Source organism: Mastigoproctus giganteus, chromosome 10 (genome assembly GCF_048544385.1).
Source record: "Mastigoproctus giganteus isolate SK-2022 chromosome 10, ASM4854438v1, whole genome shotgun sequence".
NCBI lineage: Eukaryota > Metazoa > Arthropoda > Arachnida > Uropygi > Thelyphonidae > Mastigoproctus > Mastigoproctus giganteus.
This window is the reverse complement of record NC_143584.1, coordinates 131,477,123-131,495,777: the sequence shown is the minus strand read 5'-3', so window position 1 is coordinate 131,495,777 and position 18,655 is coordinate 131,477,123. Positions and strand designations below refer to the sequence as shown.

The window sequence follows — 18,655 nt, the reverse complement described above, 5'->3', positions numbered from 1 at the left end:
ATGAGGGTAAGAGCATGGCACTGACACGGTTGACCCTCGCAGGCGAACCTACTAGCCGATTGATCCTAGCCGGGTCTTTCAGGACCACCCATCTTGTCGAAGCAGGGGCCAAAGTGGTGTGTTGAAACTGGGCCCCTCAACCACCAGGATCCCTCTTTCCGAATTTCCACGGGTTACAGCGTACGGCAAACATGCTGGATTCCATTGATGTTAACCTGGAACCTAGGCTGTGGGCGTTGGATCCCAGTGATGCTAATCTGAAAGTCCAGCAGTGTCACTGGGAGGTCCCCCACCACGTACAGGTGCCCACGTCGAGGGGTCATAGATAAGACAAGAACCTGGGGATACAAATCTAAAATCTCAAGGAATAACAGAAGATGGTATCGCATGAAGTAACCTATGAGTAGCAGTTTGCTGAATGCTGGTATAAGACAAGAACCTGGGGATACAAATCCAAAATCTCAAGGAATAACAGAAGATGGTATCGCATGAAGTAACCTATGAGTAGCAGTTTGCTGAATGCTGGTATAAGCTGTCTCTCAACACGGCAGAGGCACTGTGCCTGACTAAGTTCAGAAATGTAGATAATTATCCTATGAAAATGGAAATAGTATGAATATTCTGTTTTTTATATTATTATTATTTTACTTTATTTATTTATATTGTCTGGTACAGAAAATGTCCACTTTTATAATATCGATGATTTGAAAGTATTAGAAGTGAAGTATTTTGCATAATTTAAGTCAATTAATTAAGATATCTCACTACTTAAGAGTGCCTTTTGCCTTAAACAGCTCTCTCATTAATTTTTCAAGTAAGATATCTCACTACTGAACTTTCTCTTTCAGTTTCCTGTTCTCGTCTAGCATACACTCAACCTCATCTTGGAGTGCTTGCCCTTCTGTCCTCTTTAATCTGTATTGTGCAGCACTTTATTCTGCACCTTTTTTCTTTGTTTAGATTTCTTTAATCTCTTTGGTTTATTTGGTTAAAAACAGGAAAACGATTGGTTTTCAATTTTACATATTGCAGCAGAGAAGACTGATTTCTCTGGAAATTCAAGTTGTGATGAATCATCATCAATAAATATTGGTGATGATTCATCAGGCAGCACAATGGTTTCTGATTCGGTATAAGAATTACTGCAATCTAATGAGCTAATATTAACAGACAAAGGATCACAATCAGTATCAGTTACAACACTTGCAGGTGTAGGAGTTGATAACTCAGGTGAAGACAAATTATTCAAAAGCATTTTTGAAATGTTTTCATCGGGAGAGCTTGATGGTTCCAATTTCATAGTTGTGCTGTTTAATGAATCGGCAGGTAAAATGAATAGTGAAGAATCCAATAAGGTGGGGTTCTATGTCCATCATGGAATTTAAGAGAATGGTTGCATCCCCATCTATTGCTGAGTGGTCACCCAGGGAATCAAACCTACCGTCTACTGAATCCAGGATGGACCTTCCCATTGTTTTGTCCACCCAGTCAGTAATGGAACCAAAGGTTGTTAGAGCACCTTCATTTTTTCACCATCTGTCTTTTCATCAATGGATTCTGGAGTTTTGTGCAACTCCACCTTCCATGATTGCCCATCATCAAGGAATGCTCCAAGATCTAAAGCAGGGGTCGGCAACCTGTGGCTCACAAGATGCATGCGGCTCTAACTTTTAGCCTACATGAAACAAAGTTTGAAATGGAATTAGAGGACTTAAAAATCAAGGACATGTGGAATGCAAGACTAAAATGCCTTAAAACTGAAATTGAGCACTTCGAGAGGCAAAAGGCTACCACTGCAATTCTACATAGATGGATGCCGATAGATGAGTTGAAAAAGCAAGACCAAATTGTGTTTGATGCTTGGTGTAGCTTACCGGGCACGTATATAAATTTGAAAATATTTGCATTTGGACTTCTCTCAGTTTTTGGTTTAACGAATTTCTGTGGGCAAATATTTTTGAACATGAACTATATTAAAAATAAATCAAGAAACCTTCTGAACAATGCAAGTCTCTCAGCATGCTTAAAGATGAAAATTACGGCATACTTCCCTGATGCTGAGAGACTCGCTCAAGACGTTCAGTAGCAAAAGTCACATTAATTTGAAATATTATATATTATTAATAAATATTTCAATATATACAGGGTGATTCACTACCAGTGCGACAAACTTGCAGGAGGTGTAGGGGGCACAAAGACGAATCGGAATCACATAGCATTGCAGGGTCCGAAATGCCTTCGTCATGCGGTAGAGGATGTTTGCGAACCGTTTCTGTGAAGAAACCAAGTAGCAAAATTCCTCCGGAGCGGATAATCCGCAGGCTCCAATGATTGGATGCATTGCAGATGGTATGAACTTATTTGGTTTGCTGACAGTATCCTCCATACAGTGGATTGGGAAATACCCAATCGTTGGCCTATCGCTCGAGTACTCTTACTCGGATTGCCTTCTGCAAGACGTAGGACATTCTCCTCATTGTCTGGCGTCCTCGTCGTTCACTCTCGATTCATGGTACCTCTCGTGAAACAACCAGTCTCACGTAACCTTCTGTGCACACGTGCGAAAATCGTATGAAGAGGAGAACGCCTGTGCGGGAAACGTTCCTGGTACAAGTGCAGAGCAGCGTGCCCGTTACAGTCCGCAGCTCCATACGCGAGGTGCATGTCAGCCAGTTCAACGTTTTAATACTCGTCCATCCTACTGCCTCGGGAACCGGTTCGCAAATGCTGACTTCCAGCAGGATCGCTGTTCACGCGACCTCCCGTTTAACGTCCTCTACCGCATGACGAAGGCATTTCGGACCCTGCAATGCTATGTGATTCCGATTCGTCTTTGTGCCCCCTACACCTCCTGCAAGTTTGTCGCACTGGTAGTGAATCACCCTGTATATATTTTTTTAATAAAACACCTTCCCACTCTATTCCATTTCTTAAACCCCCTCCTCCCCCACCTGCTTGAGCTGAAGTGCAGCTCTTCGGATTCTCTCTTTTATAATTAGATCAAAAATGGCTCTTCACTCAAAAAAGTTGCCAACCCCTGATCTAAAGCATCTTCATTAACTCCAATTCCATTATAAATGGAAGGGATGGGATCCAAGCCCCATCTCCCCAAAACCAGAAAATCTGGCATATTTGGCATGAATTTGGAATTACAGGCTGTTGAAGCCTGTAAATTCTTGGTATAAAACAGCCAAAGGAATGGCAGGAAGAGCAGAGAAAAAAACTTGGGAAAACACCTTTTTGAATAGGTTGTCATAGCACCTTACAGTGAACAACTTCTTTATCTAATCCACTATCAATAACAATACCTGCAGAAAGCAAATAGTTAACTTCACTCTTTCTTCGGACATTGAGAAAATTTAAAATATATCACTCTAGTCATTGGCAAAATTTACCTTTGTCTGCCCAAAGATATCCAGTTTACAAAACGGTTACAGATAGCACTGTGAAAATCAGTGAGCATATCATTTAGGGTATGGGGAAGCAATTTGTAGAAGAAAAAAAAATTAGTTCAAATTTCCACCACCAGGGGAAAATTGGCACTGTAAACATGAGATGGAATACTTAACTTAGGATGAGATTTTAATATCAGAACTTATAAATCTACAGATATTGTTCTATGTGCTTTCTTTCACTTGAGATGACATTCTGAAAACGGAGGACTGCATGCGACACAGTTTCGCATAGCATTTCATTGGGAATTTTGGCTAAATGCTTGCTTTCAAATTAACAAATGTCTGTATGCTGCCATGGTAAACTGTCTTTCAGGTATCCCCATAGCCAGAAATCACAGGGATTGAGATCTGCTGATCAGGCTGGCCAGAACTGCAGAAAGTCTCTAGAAATTATGAGATCATTTCCAAATGTTGAACGGAGCAGTTCCTTCACTTGTCGACGGACGTGGGGAGTGGCACCATTTTGCACGAACACTACGGTATCCAAACATTGCCTTTCTTGCAGGCCAGGAATAATGTGATCTCTTAGAACAGTACAGTATCGTGCACTAGTTACTGTACATCTTAAGGGGCCATGAGGTGTAGACTCTTCAAAGAAAAATGGTCCGATTATAAACTCTTCTGTGAATTCACACCATACCATAACGCAGCGTTTCTCAAACTTTTTTAGTCACAGAACACTTTTCATCTCACAACATATTCACAGAACACTTTTCATCTCACAACATATTCACAGAACACTTTTCAGCTTGCAACATATTCATGGAACACTTACGAAACACAAGTTTAGCGGGAGCCAAAGAACTCTTTGCTAATACTTTATTACATACGACGCATTGTGCATCAGGAGCATCTTTATTTCCAACACATGTAAAGCCGAAATTTAAATAACTGTCATTATACTTTCGTTTTGGTCTTTTATTAGTTTGCACTACTAGAAGTACAGGTGACCCCCGCTTAACGCTGATAATTTGTTCTGGAAAAACAGAGCGCTAGGTGAATCTGTGATAAGCGAGCATCGCATTTCCATAAGGTAACACATGTATTTGTGAGTTGCGGTCGGTGCCATATTTATAACTGAAAAAAAAATTATGTTAAATATTATAATGATACAAAAGTGGTGTACGCTACAAATATGCAAAATTTATTTATTTTATTATTTTTTTTTAAATTATTAATTACGATTTTTCGTGGAACACAGTTTGAGAAATGTTGCTGTAACATATTGACTTTGTAGTGTCTTTCAGGCACAGCAGATGGAAGAGAAGTTCCCCATATTTGGCAGTTTTGTTCATTTACAGCACCATGAAGAGTGAAATGTGCCTCATCAGACCACAAGATCATTCGAACCCATGTATCATCAAATTCCATACAAGCCAGAAATCGTAGAGCAATGTCTATTCGTTGTTGCTGATCACAAGACTTTAGTTCTCGCACTATGTGAATCTTGTAAGGGAACCAGCGTAAAATTATTCGAATCACTTTACGTACAGTAGACCAAGGAAGATTCAAGTCTCTTGATACACTTCTGGCACTACTAACTGGCAGTGTTTCACATTTTGACCATTGCAACCGCCATTTCATCCACTACCTCTGTTCCAATACGTGGTCGTACCCTGCCTGGAATTACATCTAACTCCCCGGTCATTTCAAATTTCTTTATTAGTTTTCAAAGTCCCACTGACGTCAAAGGTCTTTTATGCAAACCTTTAAGTTTCTGATATTCATGTAGTGCTGCATTAGCATTACTATTATTCAGGTAGAACAGTTTTACTAAAAGAGCACATTCCTTTTTTTTATAAGAGCCATAATGGTTACTGATGGTGGTGTTGGCCTTTCTGCTTTTATCTAAGAGGATGTCATTTGCATAAGCAGAGTGTCTTGAAATAAATGACTTACATATATGCAGCACCGTTTTTCCCTGGTGGCAGAAATTTGAACTTTTTTTCCCCTTCCACAAATCACTTCCCCATACCCTAAATGATATACCCACCAATTTTCACAGCACTAACTCTAACTGTTTTGACACTAGGGTCTCTTGAATAGGGAAACTTACTTTATAACCACCCGGTATATCTGTATAATGTTTTTGCAAACATTTGCATTGATTTGTTTATTCTTAATGTTTTTTCCCTCCCCGTTTATATATTGTTGACAGCAATGAGATGCTGAGGCAAAACTCAAACATAATTTGAGAAAATAGAGATTTTTTTTATAGAGGTAAATCTGCAAAATTAATAATTTTAGAAAACAAATGAAAAACAAATTACAAAATGATTACAAAACTTCTGTTTGTGGCACAGTTACTATACAGACTAACCAGCATTCACATAAAATATACCTCAACAGCGTAGAATCTCATCAAGTTCAGTTTTAAATGAATAAATCAACTTGCAAAGACAAACTCATTGTTATATAATTGAAATAGAAGTCATCTTTACCATAAACCAATCAAGTGCAAAATCAGCTTCATTCAGTTCTTCTGTCAGCCGCTTCTGAACTGCCAATACTTCCTTTTCTTCTGCTTCTGCTGCTGCCGCATCATCTTCCCGATATCCTAAAATTTTTCAAAAGTAAAAATATCTAAACCTATTTTATTGTAATAATAAGGATATTATGTTGCATTGGGATCAAAATCAACCTTTATCTAAGTAGCACTAAATACTTTAAATAAAGAACACAAAGTGCAATTTTAAATTAACATAACTTATTTTGAATTAAATACGTCTTTATTGTTGCACAACATAAACTTTTTTTTATTCCCTTCATAGTAATTTCCTTGTAAAGTTATATACTTTAACCAACTATACTGTCTCTGTTTAAAATATTTCTAAAGTCAATCATCCAAGTACCCTCCAGAACACTCAATCACACTATCTACACTGAAAAATATAATTAAACAAATATAACATTAAAATCACAATACAAAATATACTGACATTGCATAGCTTTTGGCAGCAATTCTGCCTTCTTCAGCCAAAATTCCTGAAAAGCACCATGGCAAGTCTCTCCATTTCAATCCTAATAGCCAGCCTAGCCCTAGTTGCTTGCAGTGGAACAGCTGTCTTTCTGCTGCTAAAATTAATTCTTTATTTTTTATAATTGTTCTTACAGTTAAACTTGCCAGTCCTAAATTATGACTCACATCCGCTTGTAGTTGACTGGAATCGATTTGATTCAAAACGTACTAATTTATTTTTAAAATTCAGTCTTTTTCTTACATTTGTAGTCTTCGTACTGCGTCCAGACATTGTTGCTTTTTTTCATTCTTATCTGCCATTATTAACCCTTCGAAAATGTAACTGCGTTGGTTGCATTAATTATGATACAATATTTGAGTAAACTGTCCATTACGCACAATGTCTAATACTGTACTGAGTGATGACTAGACTTTGGATAAATGCATATAACGCAAATATTACAAGCAATATACTTGATCATTTTTTAAAATGTTGATCTCAGAACTACGTAAAAAGTCACTGTAATTCAATTAAATTAGTGTGCGAGAAAATTTCACTGAGAGCAGGAAAATTTCGCAAGTCAGAGTAGGAAATGTTTTAATGCTGTTTTGATATTCATTTTCAAGCTTTCGACTCCATCAAATGGAGTGCATTAAATATGCCAAAAATGCAATCTGTAAAATAGTGTTATAGTGATTTGTGAAAGCGTTATAGTCAGATACGGGTTATAATGTAAGAACAGCATTTAGCGAATCAGCGTAAAGCGAACTGCGTTATAACGAGGGCCTGGTGTAAATAAATTTCACTCAGAAATATTCATATGCAAAAGTTTTATAAGCTTCTGAAAAGTGGTGGTATATGATCTAAAACTTGAAATCAGAACTTATGCGACAAAATTAAAAAAAAAAAAAAAAAACCTTCTACCAATATGATTATAAGGTTTTAATGTTACAAAATAAAGTGTTTCACTGACTAGGAAAAAAATTCAATATGAAACTAAATTATTCTAAACGTCCATGCTATAAGTGTAAGACCTTGCATTTTGCTGCATTAAAACCACTTTTCTGACCATCCTTGAATCCTGTCCATGTTATCCTGAAGGAATGCTAGATCTTCATACTTATCATGCTGATCATTAACCTCTCGAAATCTTTACATCATCTGCAAATTTTGATATCATACCCTCTTTTCCATCATGAATGTCTTTCATGAAAACCAGAAACAACAGTGGTTGAAGAACCAATCCTTGGAGGAACCCCCACAGCCTTCTGACATTACACCAATCTGAAGCGTATCTGTTAATCACAACCCTCTGACTCCTGCAAACCATCTTAAAATCTTGTCCATGATCTTAATAAGTCACAGCTTATACAGTAACTTCTCATGATGGACTGAGTCAAAGCCTTGCTAAAATCACTCCCTACATCTAGCTCATCAGTAACTGTGTTAAAATAACTAACCAAGTTATTTAAACATTGCCTCCAAGACTTTCCCAAGCACTGAAGTCACACAGACTGGTCTGTAGTTACCAACTTTACTCTTAGAACCACCAATGTGTATTATACGATTCGAAGGTATAACAGGCTTAATGTCTAAGTTTGCAGTGGTACAAAGATTGGCAGGGTGGTTAAACAGCTTTCAGGGTGAACTATTGCATCAAGATCTATGAAAATTGGGTCGATGGGATGAGAAACGGCAGTTGAAGTTTAACATTGGCATATGCTGTTGTTGTTGTTTTAGTTTGGTTTAACGACACAAGGGCTACTAAGGCCAAATTGTGTCTCTTCATCGTTAATTGACAAAAAGTCTATTGTTAGAGATTAAATTATATGCTTCTGTACAAACCAATATGTTTTAGATATAATAAAAGTTCTTCAATATTTGCTTCATTTCCTCAGATGCGAGATAAATCAGGTGATATATTCAATGTAGAGAGTGACTGAAAAGTGTTTGACCGAATGGTTGAATGTAAGGGACAATCAACCAGGAAATGACAGACTGTAAGTTGCGTCTGACAGGATGAGCACTGTGGTGGGCTTTCACCCAATAACAGGAAGAGATGAGTATGTTGAGTGTGTCCAATTCTGAATCTTGCCAGTACCACTTCCTCTCGTTTGTTTCTTCGGAAGCCAGACAGCCACAGCTTTGGTTCTTCTTTTATCTGGTAAAGTTTATTGTTAGTGTTACTTTTCCAGGTCTGTGACCATTGCATATGGGTAGCAGTAAACCCAGAGTAACTTATCAACTGTGTCGCACTACAATCAAGGTAATGGATAATGAAAGAGACCTGGGGATAGTTGTGCAGTCAGACATAAAATTCTCTGAGCAGTGCAGTCATGCTGCCAGGACAGATCACAGGATTTTGTCAATGATATAAAGAAACTTTGCTAGCAGGGATAAGGAGGTGTTATCCATTTGTATAAGGCCATGGTTAGGTTGCACCGAGTACTGTATATAGATCTGGAGGACCCATTTCAGGATGTAGATCTGCTGAGTAAAATAACTGATTAGTGAAGGGAACAAAAGGATGCTCTTACCTAGAAAGGCTTCAGTTCTGCAAATTGCAGCATCTCGAGACTAGGCACCTACGAGGAGATCAGATTGAGGTGTTTAAAGCTTGAATAGATTGAGTAAGCTGAATATTAATGGCATTCTTATACTTGCTGAGACTACACACATGAGGGGGCATAAATTCAAGTTGAGGATCGATGGTTGCAGGACATACAAAGTATGTGCAGAAGTTTGCCTTTAGCTCATGGGTGGTTGATTGTTGGTGGGCTGCTCATTAGTAAATATTGATACAAAGTACTTATTCAGTTCTTCAACACTGTCAGCTAGGTTATCTAAGACTTTCCCATACCAAGTAACACAAGTCTGATGTGATTTGCTTTCGTCTTATTTTTTGAATTCACATACATAAAAAACTTCTTGTCCCCATTCTTTACTCTCTTAGTCAGTGCTTTCTCATACTCAGCCTTTGCCACCACAACCTTTTCTGTGATAATGTTTGAATTCAGCTTAGAGCTGTTGTAGGCTTCAGTACTTTCATCACTCTAAATCTGCTCTATTAGGCTGTCCACCTCTGGATTCATCTACCTTGGCATCCATCTCATGCTATATTTTCTTAATGGTTGTTATTGTAGTAGAGTTTTAGGAACATCAACAACTAAGGCCATATTGCTCCGTATATACTGTCTTTAAATTGTATGTGTTTTTGTGGTTGATTTTCTGTTGCTGGATGAAAAAAAATCAAAGTTTTTGGGAGATGAAAAAAAATATGCTACCCTTGCCCGAGAACGACTAACTCAGCCACACTGTGAAAAAGGCCCATAAAAATTCCTCACATCATTGACAAGACTCAAACTTAGGTCTTTTCCACCCAGTGTGGGTAGGACAGCAATTTTACCAACTGTGCTACCCACAAGGACCTTTTCTTAATAGTATATGTGCATTCATGGCTTCTGCAACTGTTGCTTGAAAGGTATTCCATAACTCTAATGTATTCACCTTCCCCTGCAATCTGCCCAGTTGATAAATGCCATGCAGATCTTAAACTGTCACATTATTCTCCTTCACTGAAATTAAAACCCACACCTTTACCATTGATAACTGCATGATCACTTCCCCCAATGGTTTCTGCACTGTGATGTCATCTAAATCATGAGTAATGATCATGTCTATAATCTTAACTAGTATTTTCTCAAACATGCTGGTACAAATAGCAATCATCTAGTTTATTTAAAAATTTTGTTCCCCATGGTGAATTTCCCTCCCACTAACTCCAATGAATTATGGGCAAATTAAAATCACCCATAATAAGACACTCAGACTTGCTCGCCCATTCCATCTGCATGTAGAGTCATCATACCCTTCACAATCTTCTGGTGAGCAGGTTACCCCAGCTCTCATTATACCTTCAGTTCCAAATAACTCACACCATACAGGTTCTGTGCTGGCGGACATAACTTCTGAAACTGCAAAAGCTCTTTTCATGCTCAGGCTGCTTTTGATACTCTCTCTTAGTCAGTGCTTCAACTGACTAAGAACCGGGAACTCACTTTACGAGTTCCCGGTTTTACGAGTTTTTTTTTTCAAGTATCGAGTATCAACAAAATCGAAAATATGAACAGTGATTGCAAAAAATGAAAGTTACACATTCATAAATACCGCATTTCAAACCACGCAAAAAATCAGAATCAATACAGTGCACCCCACTTTATGATATTAATCCATTATGACCATCGTATCGCGAAAATATCATTATGTGAATCCAATAACACATTGTTTTTTGGTAATTCATTCCACTACCACAGAAGTTCAAATTTTCGCTATATAACTCGCTAAAAGGTCGTTTTTATAGTGTAAATTGTATTAGTTACCAATTGAAATCATTAAACGCACTACACTTTCATCGTTATCTTATGTTATAAGAACCAACTTTGAACGGCTTTGTTATATTTTTCTAAAGCACATTTCTGGAAGTGACGACCATAAAAACAATTTGCACTTTCCGGTTTATTGGACTTTTCTGTTAAGTGCAAGCAATTATAAACAGGTAGTAAACTTGATCTTCTTGCATTTGCAAAAATACTGATAGCTGGAATTGAGTGGGTTTTTATGTTATTAGGGTGAAATGTGTTTGCCCTTTACTGAAATCTTCAATCGTATAAGAAACATAAATAAATTTTCAGAATCTTCTCTTTATTCCTTTTTTTTTTAAGCTTCGTAAACTTGTTACTCCACACAAATCGTCTTAGCTGCAATTTGCAGCTAAGACTGCAATTCTGTTAAAAATATGCTTATGTATGCCATTGAAATTTATAAAGAAAAGAGAAGAGTATCTTGGAAATAAATGCCTCTTGAAGCATTTTTGAAGAAGACGACTCCTTGTGCAACAAACCAACAAGTGCCGAGCCAATAATGAATGATCAATGAGTGTACATTTAGTCGATGATGATGATGATGATGAAGAATAAACATTCTTTAACATTTGTAAGTCATAAATAATTTCTCTATTATTATAATTTGCTTGATTTTACAGGCTATGTTTTCATTTCTTTAGATAAATCAATCATTGTTTAAACAAACTAATTAGCTAACTAATTTCACTGTTGATAAAGTAACCCCTATTTTTAACATTTTGTCTATGGGATATAAATTCCCGCTTTACGAGCGCGCACTAGAAACAAATTAACTCGTAAAGTCAAGAACTACCTATACACCCCACCATGTGATCATGACATTTGGGTGTAACACAATTTGCAGTACAATAATTTGATGTATGAAAATTCACTGTATGACAATTCAATGTGTGAAACAATCTTTTGAGGAGTATAACAATTCTTTGCATGACATGTCAGTGTATTGCACACATACCAGAAATCAAGAAAATCAATGAAGTAAATGTTTGGAAAAGTTTTGTCTAGGTGAAAAGAATTTCTCAAGGGAAATTCTTGTCACTTAGACAGCAGAAATGTAGAAAATAACAGAAAAAAAAAAAAAAGAAAAAAAAAAAGAATTTTCTTTTCTCTGTTGTTGTTGTTGTTGTTATTTGGTTTTTAGGAGCATTAGCAACTAAGGCCATATTGCTCCGGGATATGCGGTGGTCATTCCCTGACCTTTCTGCATCCTCCGTATTTGGTGGTGACGGGCTCGAACCCCGGTCTAATCAAGAAGCGTGTGCGACGCACTGCTGCACCTTCCCACCTGGCTACGGAGGCGCCTTTCTTCTTTTCTCTGAATTAGAATTTCTTTCCCCCCCCCTCTCACTCTCCTCTGTATCTTTTTAATCAGTTTATTTTGTAACCTGTAATTTGTTTTTAATCAGTTTATTTTGTGTAAAAGTATTCAACCGAATCCCACTCTTAGGTAGGTTGGAAAGTGGGCATATGCCTATTATCTTTGGCATGACTATCTATCCATATTGTAACAACTTCACAATATCGATGGATAGTCATGCTGAAAATAACAGCCACATATTAACCTATCCATAGCACTATTCTAAGACCTTGAATGGTATCCAGGAACCTGCATGCATGGCTGTTTTTTTGGAACCCCACCCTTTCCTTTTGAGAAATCTACATTTCTATTGGTCTGAATTTTATGAAATTTGGAAGGGCTCGACAAATCTTTCTGAAAGAGCCAAATACAAAATTAAATGAAAATCCATCCACTAGGAGTCGAGTTATTACATGAGGACAAATAGACATGGTGGAGAAGCTGTTGTTGTTATTCAGTTTTAGGGGCATCGGCGACTAAGGCCATGTTGCTCGTTGTATATTGTCTGTAAATTGCATGTGCTTTCTGTTTGCTGGAATAAAAAACCATGCTTGCCCTCGCCTGAGACCGACTAACTCAGCCATGTTGTGAAAATGGCCCATAATAATTCCTTCCATCATTGACAGGATTCGAACACAGGTCTTTTCCACCCGGTGCTGGGAGGACGGAGATCCTACCAACTGTGCTACCCATGAGGGCGACAGGTGGAGATAACAGACACTTTACACGTGTATTAACATATCTGATAACAAAGGTCGATAAGGCACTTATCAAAAATATGAACCAATACAATAACATGATCACTAAATTAACCGTTTGCAGCAGAACACGTTAAAACTTTGTATTTTCAGTTATGCTAGATCAGTTAGCTTGTGAGCAAACTCACCAGCTGACTGATCCTGGACAAGCCATCCCAGGCTCTCCAATCTTGTCAAAGCAGGGAACAAAGTGGTGTGTTGAAGCTGGACCTCTCAACCATCAAGATCACCTTTTCTAATTTCCACAGGTAGCACACAACAAACACTAGATTCCTCTGATGAGGTTAGCCTGGAACCAAGCCTGTGAGTACTGAATACCAGTGATGCTAATCTGTAAAACCAGTAGCATCACTTGGAGATCCCCTCACCACATACAAGTACCCATATCTTGAGCCAATGTAGTAGTTTTAAAGGTGCTAAATCAGCTAGGTATGACTTGTATTTTGGAGTGAAAAACTGTAATGTAAATAAAACCTCAGGCTGTTTTCAAGGTAAACTCGCCAGTGGCAAGTAGCAAGGCCATTATGGAGAATGATGAAATATGGAATAGCAAGTGCTTAAAAGACGTTACTCACCTTTGAATAAATCTGCAATAGTTTTTTAAAAAGAATGGTAATTAAATCATTTAGGTGGGGAGGTAGAGTAAAGGAATTAAGGAGGGTGTTAAAGGAAATTTAATGGAATTTTAAAATGGGCCCAAGGAAGTAGAAGTGCACATCTCCAATCCTAGGTTGTCATTAAAGAAAGAATTCCTTGGGCCCATTTTAAAATTCCATTAAATTTCCTTTAACACCCTCCTTAATTCCTTTACTCTACCTCCCCACCTAAATGATTTAATTACCATTCTTTTTAAAAAACTATTGCAGATTTATTCAAAGGTGAGTACCGTCTTTTAAGCACTTGCTATTCCATATTTTAGTCTAATACTCACGGTATTATAAGATTTCTATAATTTTTAGGAGGATGATGAATTAAATGGAATAGATAAATTAGCACTGAATAATAAGGAATATATAGGGTGTTTAAGGTAAAGGGCATCGGGGCACTTACTTGTATATTTAGGATATATGTAGTCTGGATCTTTCTTTCTTTCTTTTTTTTTTTTTTTTTTTTTTTTGTTTTGCACTTGTACTACAATTTTTTAATTTATGTTAAAACTGGACTAACTATTACTATTCAGATTTTACAATTCCTAAATTAAAATTTTGCCTAATCAACTCTCTTCCTCAATGGGAAAGTTAGAATTTGCAGAGGCATACAATGCAAGAAAGGAAGCTTAAACATCAAAAAATAAACTTCCCATTTCACCCGTCCATTTGCTACAAAAGTTCATCTAGTTCTCTGAATATTTAAGCTAACAACTTCCACAATGACCGATGAAAGTTTGTTCCAACAATCATGGTTGATTGTTGGGACAAACCTAAAAGCAACTTTCCGCACAACTATTCTACAACTGTTTATCCTCAAATTGAATTTATGGCCCCTCAGGTGTTTAATTGGAGCATCCCACAAATTTTTCTTCTCTGCCAAGTCTCATTAGTTCATCTGACATCCATTTAGGCCTAAACCATGAACGGTATTTCTTAGATTATAAGAAAAGCCTAGTAGCTTTAAAGAATCCCATCGGCATTAAGCTTGTCAAACCATTCAAGGCCTTGTACACCTCAATCAGATCACCTCACAGGTGTGTAGTCTCCACATGCTGCAATTTTCAGAAATTAGCCTTTCTTGGTAAGAGCAACCCTTTGCTCCCCTCATCAGTCCCTTTGCCCTTCTCTGTACTCGTTCCAGTTGTTCTACATCCTTCCTAAAATCAGCCCTCAAGAACTGTATGCAGTACTCAAGGTGTGGCCTGACAACTGCCTTACACAAAGGAGATAATCACCTCCTTATCCCTAGCAAAATTCCTGCATATCATCGTCAAGACTGCATGGCTGTTCTGGAAGGCTGTCTCTGAACTGCTCAGAAAACTTCATATCTGACTGCACAATTACCCACAAGTCTTTTTCATTTTCCACTACCCTGAGTGTAGTACCACACGGTACGTTACTGCTACCCATATGCAATACTTTGCATTTGTCAATGTTTCACCCATCCATTTGCTTCAGTTGCCACCTCTCTGCCCATCTGCTCAACTTTTCTAGATCCTGTTGCAGTAGCATACTGTCATTAACAACCCTGTCAACCTTCATATTGTCTGCAAACTTGGCCATTAAAGCTGATATATGCTCATCAATATCAGTGATAAATATGGAAAACAACAATGGGCCCAACATTGAACCCTGGGGAACTCCACTAATAACATGTCCACAAAGAGCAGTGTCCATTGATTACCACTCTCTGTCTTCTCCCACTCAACCATCCTTTTATCCATTGCAGCAACTTGCCTTTAATGCCATACTGATCCAATGTGTACAGCAGTCTTCCATGTCCAATAGTATCAAAATCTTTCCTGAAATCCAAGTATATGATATCAAAATTATTTTTTGTGTACAGTTCCTTTGTGACCACACAGTAGTATCCAATCAAATTGATCAGACAAGAATTCTCCTTAACAAACCCATGCTGTGTCTGAACTAAAACTGCAGCCTTGTCTAGGTGATCCTGCAATGCTTCTTTAACCAGTGACTCCATTATTTTCCCAGGAAAATAAATTAAACCAACAGGTCTACAATTACTCATGTCACCCTTTGTGAATTGTAGAGATATTTACACATTTCCAGTCCATGAGGACCACCCCTGAATCCAAGGATGCACTCATAATTATGGTTAAGGGTTTGCTTACTTCCTTTGCTTCCTCCTTTAATATAACTGGAAAAATCCCATCCATCCTAGGTGCCTTTCTTATGTTTAACTTCTTCTTTTCCACTGTGCTCTCAGTTATTACAAAATCATTTAGCTCCCTGTTAGAATTTCACCTTCCCACAGAATTCCTCATGTGTGAATGTAGGTGCAAAATACTCAATCAGTTTGTCAACTACCTGAGCAGGTTCATCAACTGTCAAACTATTAAAATGTATTTATTCATTTTATCAATATCAAGTGGACCAATCTAAGGAGTCTACCATTTTTCTCTGCATCCTTCACCAGATTTTTCGTAATCTGCCTTCACTTGCCTAAACTCCTTTGTGACCAGATTACACACGACCTTATATCTACCATAGGTTTCTGTGTCACCTGATCTTTTATATGCATCCTGTGCATTTTTTTCTTCTCTGTCAAGTCTCATTAGTTCATCTGACATTCATTAAGGCCTAAACCTTGAACAGTATTTAGTTTATATGAAAAGCCTGTAGCTTCAAAGAATAATTCCTTGTATTCTTTCCATTTAGAATTTGTTGTTGGTAACATTATCAGTTGGTTCCACTGTATAGAATTTAAACTGTCTGAGACCACTGTATTCACCTTTACAAAAGCAAAAACCCTTCCCTTTACTCAAATAGTAGTTACATCTCTAAGTAAATCCCACATCAGTACACTGTGATCACTGCCGCCTAGTGGTTCCTTTATCTGCATATTCTGAATGCATGAATAATTACTGATAATAATCAGATAAAGAGTATTAATCCCTCTGACTGTCTCTCAAACATGCTGCTGTTGTAGAGAGCAATCATCCAGTAAATCCAAAAAAGTCGTGCTAGTGTGCAAGTGACCAACCCACAAGATCCAGTCAATATCTGGGAAGTTAAAATTCCTCATTACAAGACATTCTGATTTATTGGTACACTATTTCTCTGTGTAGTTGTTCATTGGTCATCAGTCATTAGGCCTATAACACACTGCTACCCTCATTTTTGCTTTCCCAGTGCCTATTTCACATAATCTGCCTCAACATTGCACTGTCCACCAGTGTAAACTGGATGCACTGCCTTAGATTTTATGTGTTTCTTAACTAACAGCACGATCCCTCCTCACTCCGCAAATTCCAATTCTGCATTCCTTATATCTGTGTGACACCACGTCTCTAATATCCCAACAATATCCACCTTTGATGTCTTGACCAACAATTCAAAATCATCAAATTTATTTTCTATACTCCTAGCATTGGCATATATGCAAGCATACATGCACCACCTGTTCTTACTTAGTTATGCTAACACAGCCCATGTACAGTAACGTCCCTGAGAAATGCCGCGAATACCGAAAACGTGAATACTGAGTAATGGCTTCCATAGTAATAAAGGGGTTCTGTTCCAAAGTATGAAATATATTACAAAAACTAGTCTAAAATTTGGTCTATGTATGTATTATATGTACCCTCATAATATGACTATGTACATAGACAGTACATAGTAAAATGCAAGCATATGGCATCGAAATGAAAATAAAAAACAATTTAATATTAAATGTAATATTTATCAGAAATTTCAAACAAATCTTTCAAACCAGCGCCTTTGCTATCACCAGTTTCGCTAAAGTGTTGATAAAGGAGTTTTGCCTTTTCACGAATGATGAGTGAACTCAACGGAATTTTATTTTGAGTTCGGTCTTCTATCCACAGATTTAAAGCCTTTTCCATATTTTCTAATTTAACTTCACAAGTTACAGAGCAAATTTTTGAAGCAATTAGCGCGTTTTCACAGACACTACGGCAGATTTTTTCTACCGATTTTTGGATTGATCGTACCCTTGACTCGGTGATTTTATAATGTTTTGCCACTGAGGAGACACTTTCACCATTAGAAATTTTGTCTAATAACTCAATTTTATTCGCTAATGTCATCACCTTCTTTGATCTTTTCACACTTCCCTTGTTATTCGTAGCCATATTTTTATACAGGTTAGAAAGAACTTGTCCACAATAAAGTCACTTTTTTCCGTTAACACACTCGAAAAAGTCTGTTTTACACTGCAAAATGGTAGATTTAACACTTTTGTAAGCATATCAATTTATAAATTAAAAGCAAATGACAAAACCTTCCATGACAAGCGCATAACACATACTGAACAAGGATTAGCGAGAAACATCCACGCTCGCAATGTTGTCACCCCTCTCCCCCCACCCACTGAGCGCTGTTTTGACCAGGAAAGATAATTTTACCACGCCCATGTTTTTTTATGGCGGAAAATGTTCATGGCGCTTTAAAATTCACATTTTTTTAGGTTTCATTTTATATTAAATCAGCGACCGCGAATACGCGAAACCGCGAATAGCGGGTTTACTGTACTTACTTGTTTCATGATGACTCCCAGCAGTTCTTGAAATCCCCAGCAACTTGCTTTCTATGCCGCTGCTCATTCCAATAGATGCAGTGCAAGAATCACTTCAACCTCTGCTTGCAACCACTGTTAATCTATTTGTCTGTGAATCCACCCAAGCTAGCAGTTTTCTGATCCACCGAACATTGCCTTGATAGCATCAACAAACATGCTTGCACCCTTCCTATTTAAATGTCTGCTATCCCTGTAGAAGCAGTCTCTCCTATTAACAAGCACAAATTATGATGAGAAAAATTCTACCGTGGGCCTTGTGCAATCTCTCCAGGGCCGAACTGATTGACTAGGCTCTCCTCCTATCGTTTCTTCGCAGAATTGCACACTTTCAAATTTAACACTAATTTTTTCTGAACACTGACCTGTATTTCTTAAGCAAGTCCACAGATCTCCTACTTTTAATGTAATTAGTGCCAACGTGTACAACAATATCACATTTTGGCCCTTAAAAACTGATATCGCTCTACAACCTCAACTTTTGCCATATTTC

At 37.6% G+C, this 18,655-nt stretch overlaps 1 protein-coding gene across 1 annotated transcript in view; it reads right to left on the bottom strand.

The window, feature by feature from the left end:
* Sas10 (UTP3 small subunit processome component Sas10) overlaps positions 1-18,655 on the bottom strand; it is a 234,556-nt gene that overhangs the window by 108,544 nt on the left and 107,357 nt on the right. The window contains exon 6 of the mRNA XM_090383933.1: positions 5,897-6,012. Within this exon, the coding sequence (XP_090240059.1) occupies positions 5,897-6,012 (116 nt within the window). The remainder of the gene's footprint in view (positions 1-5,896; positions 6,013-18,655) is intronic.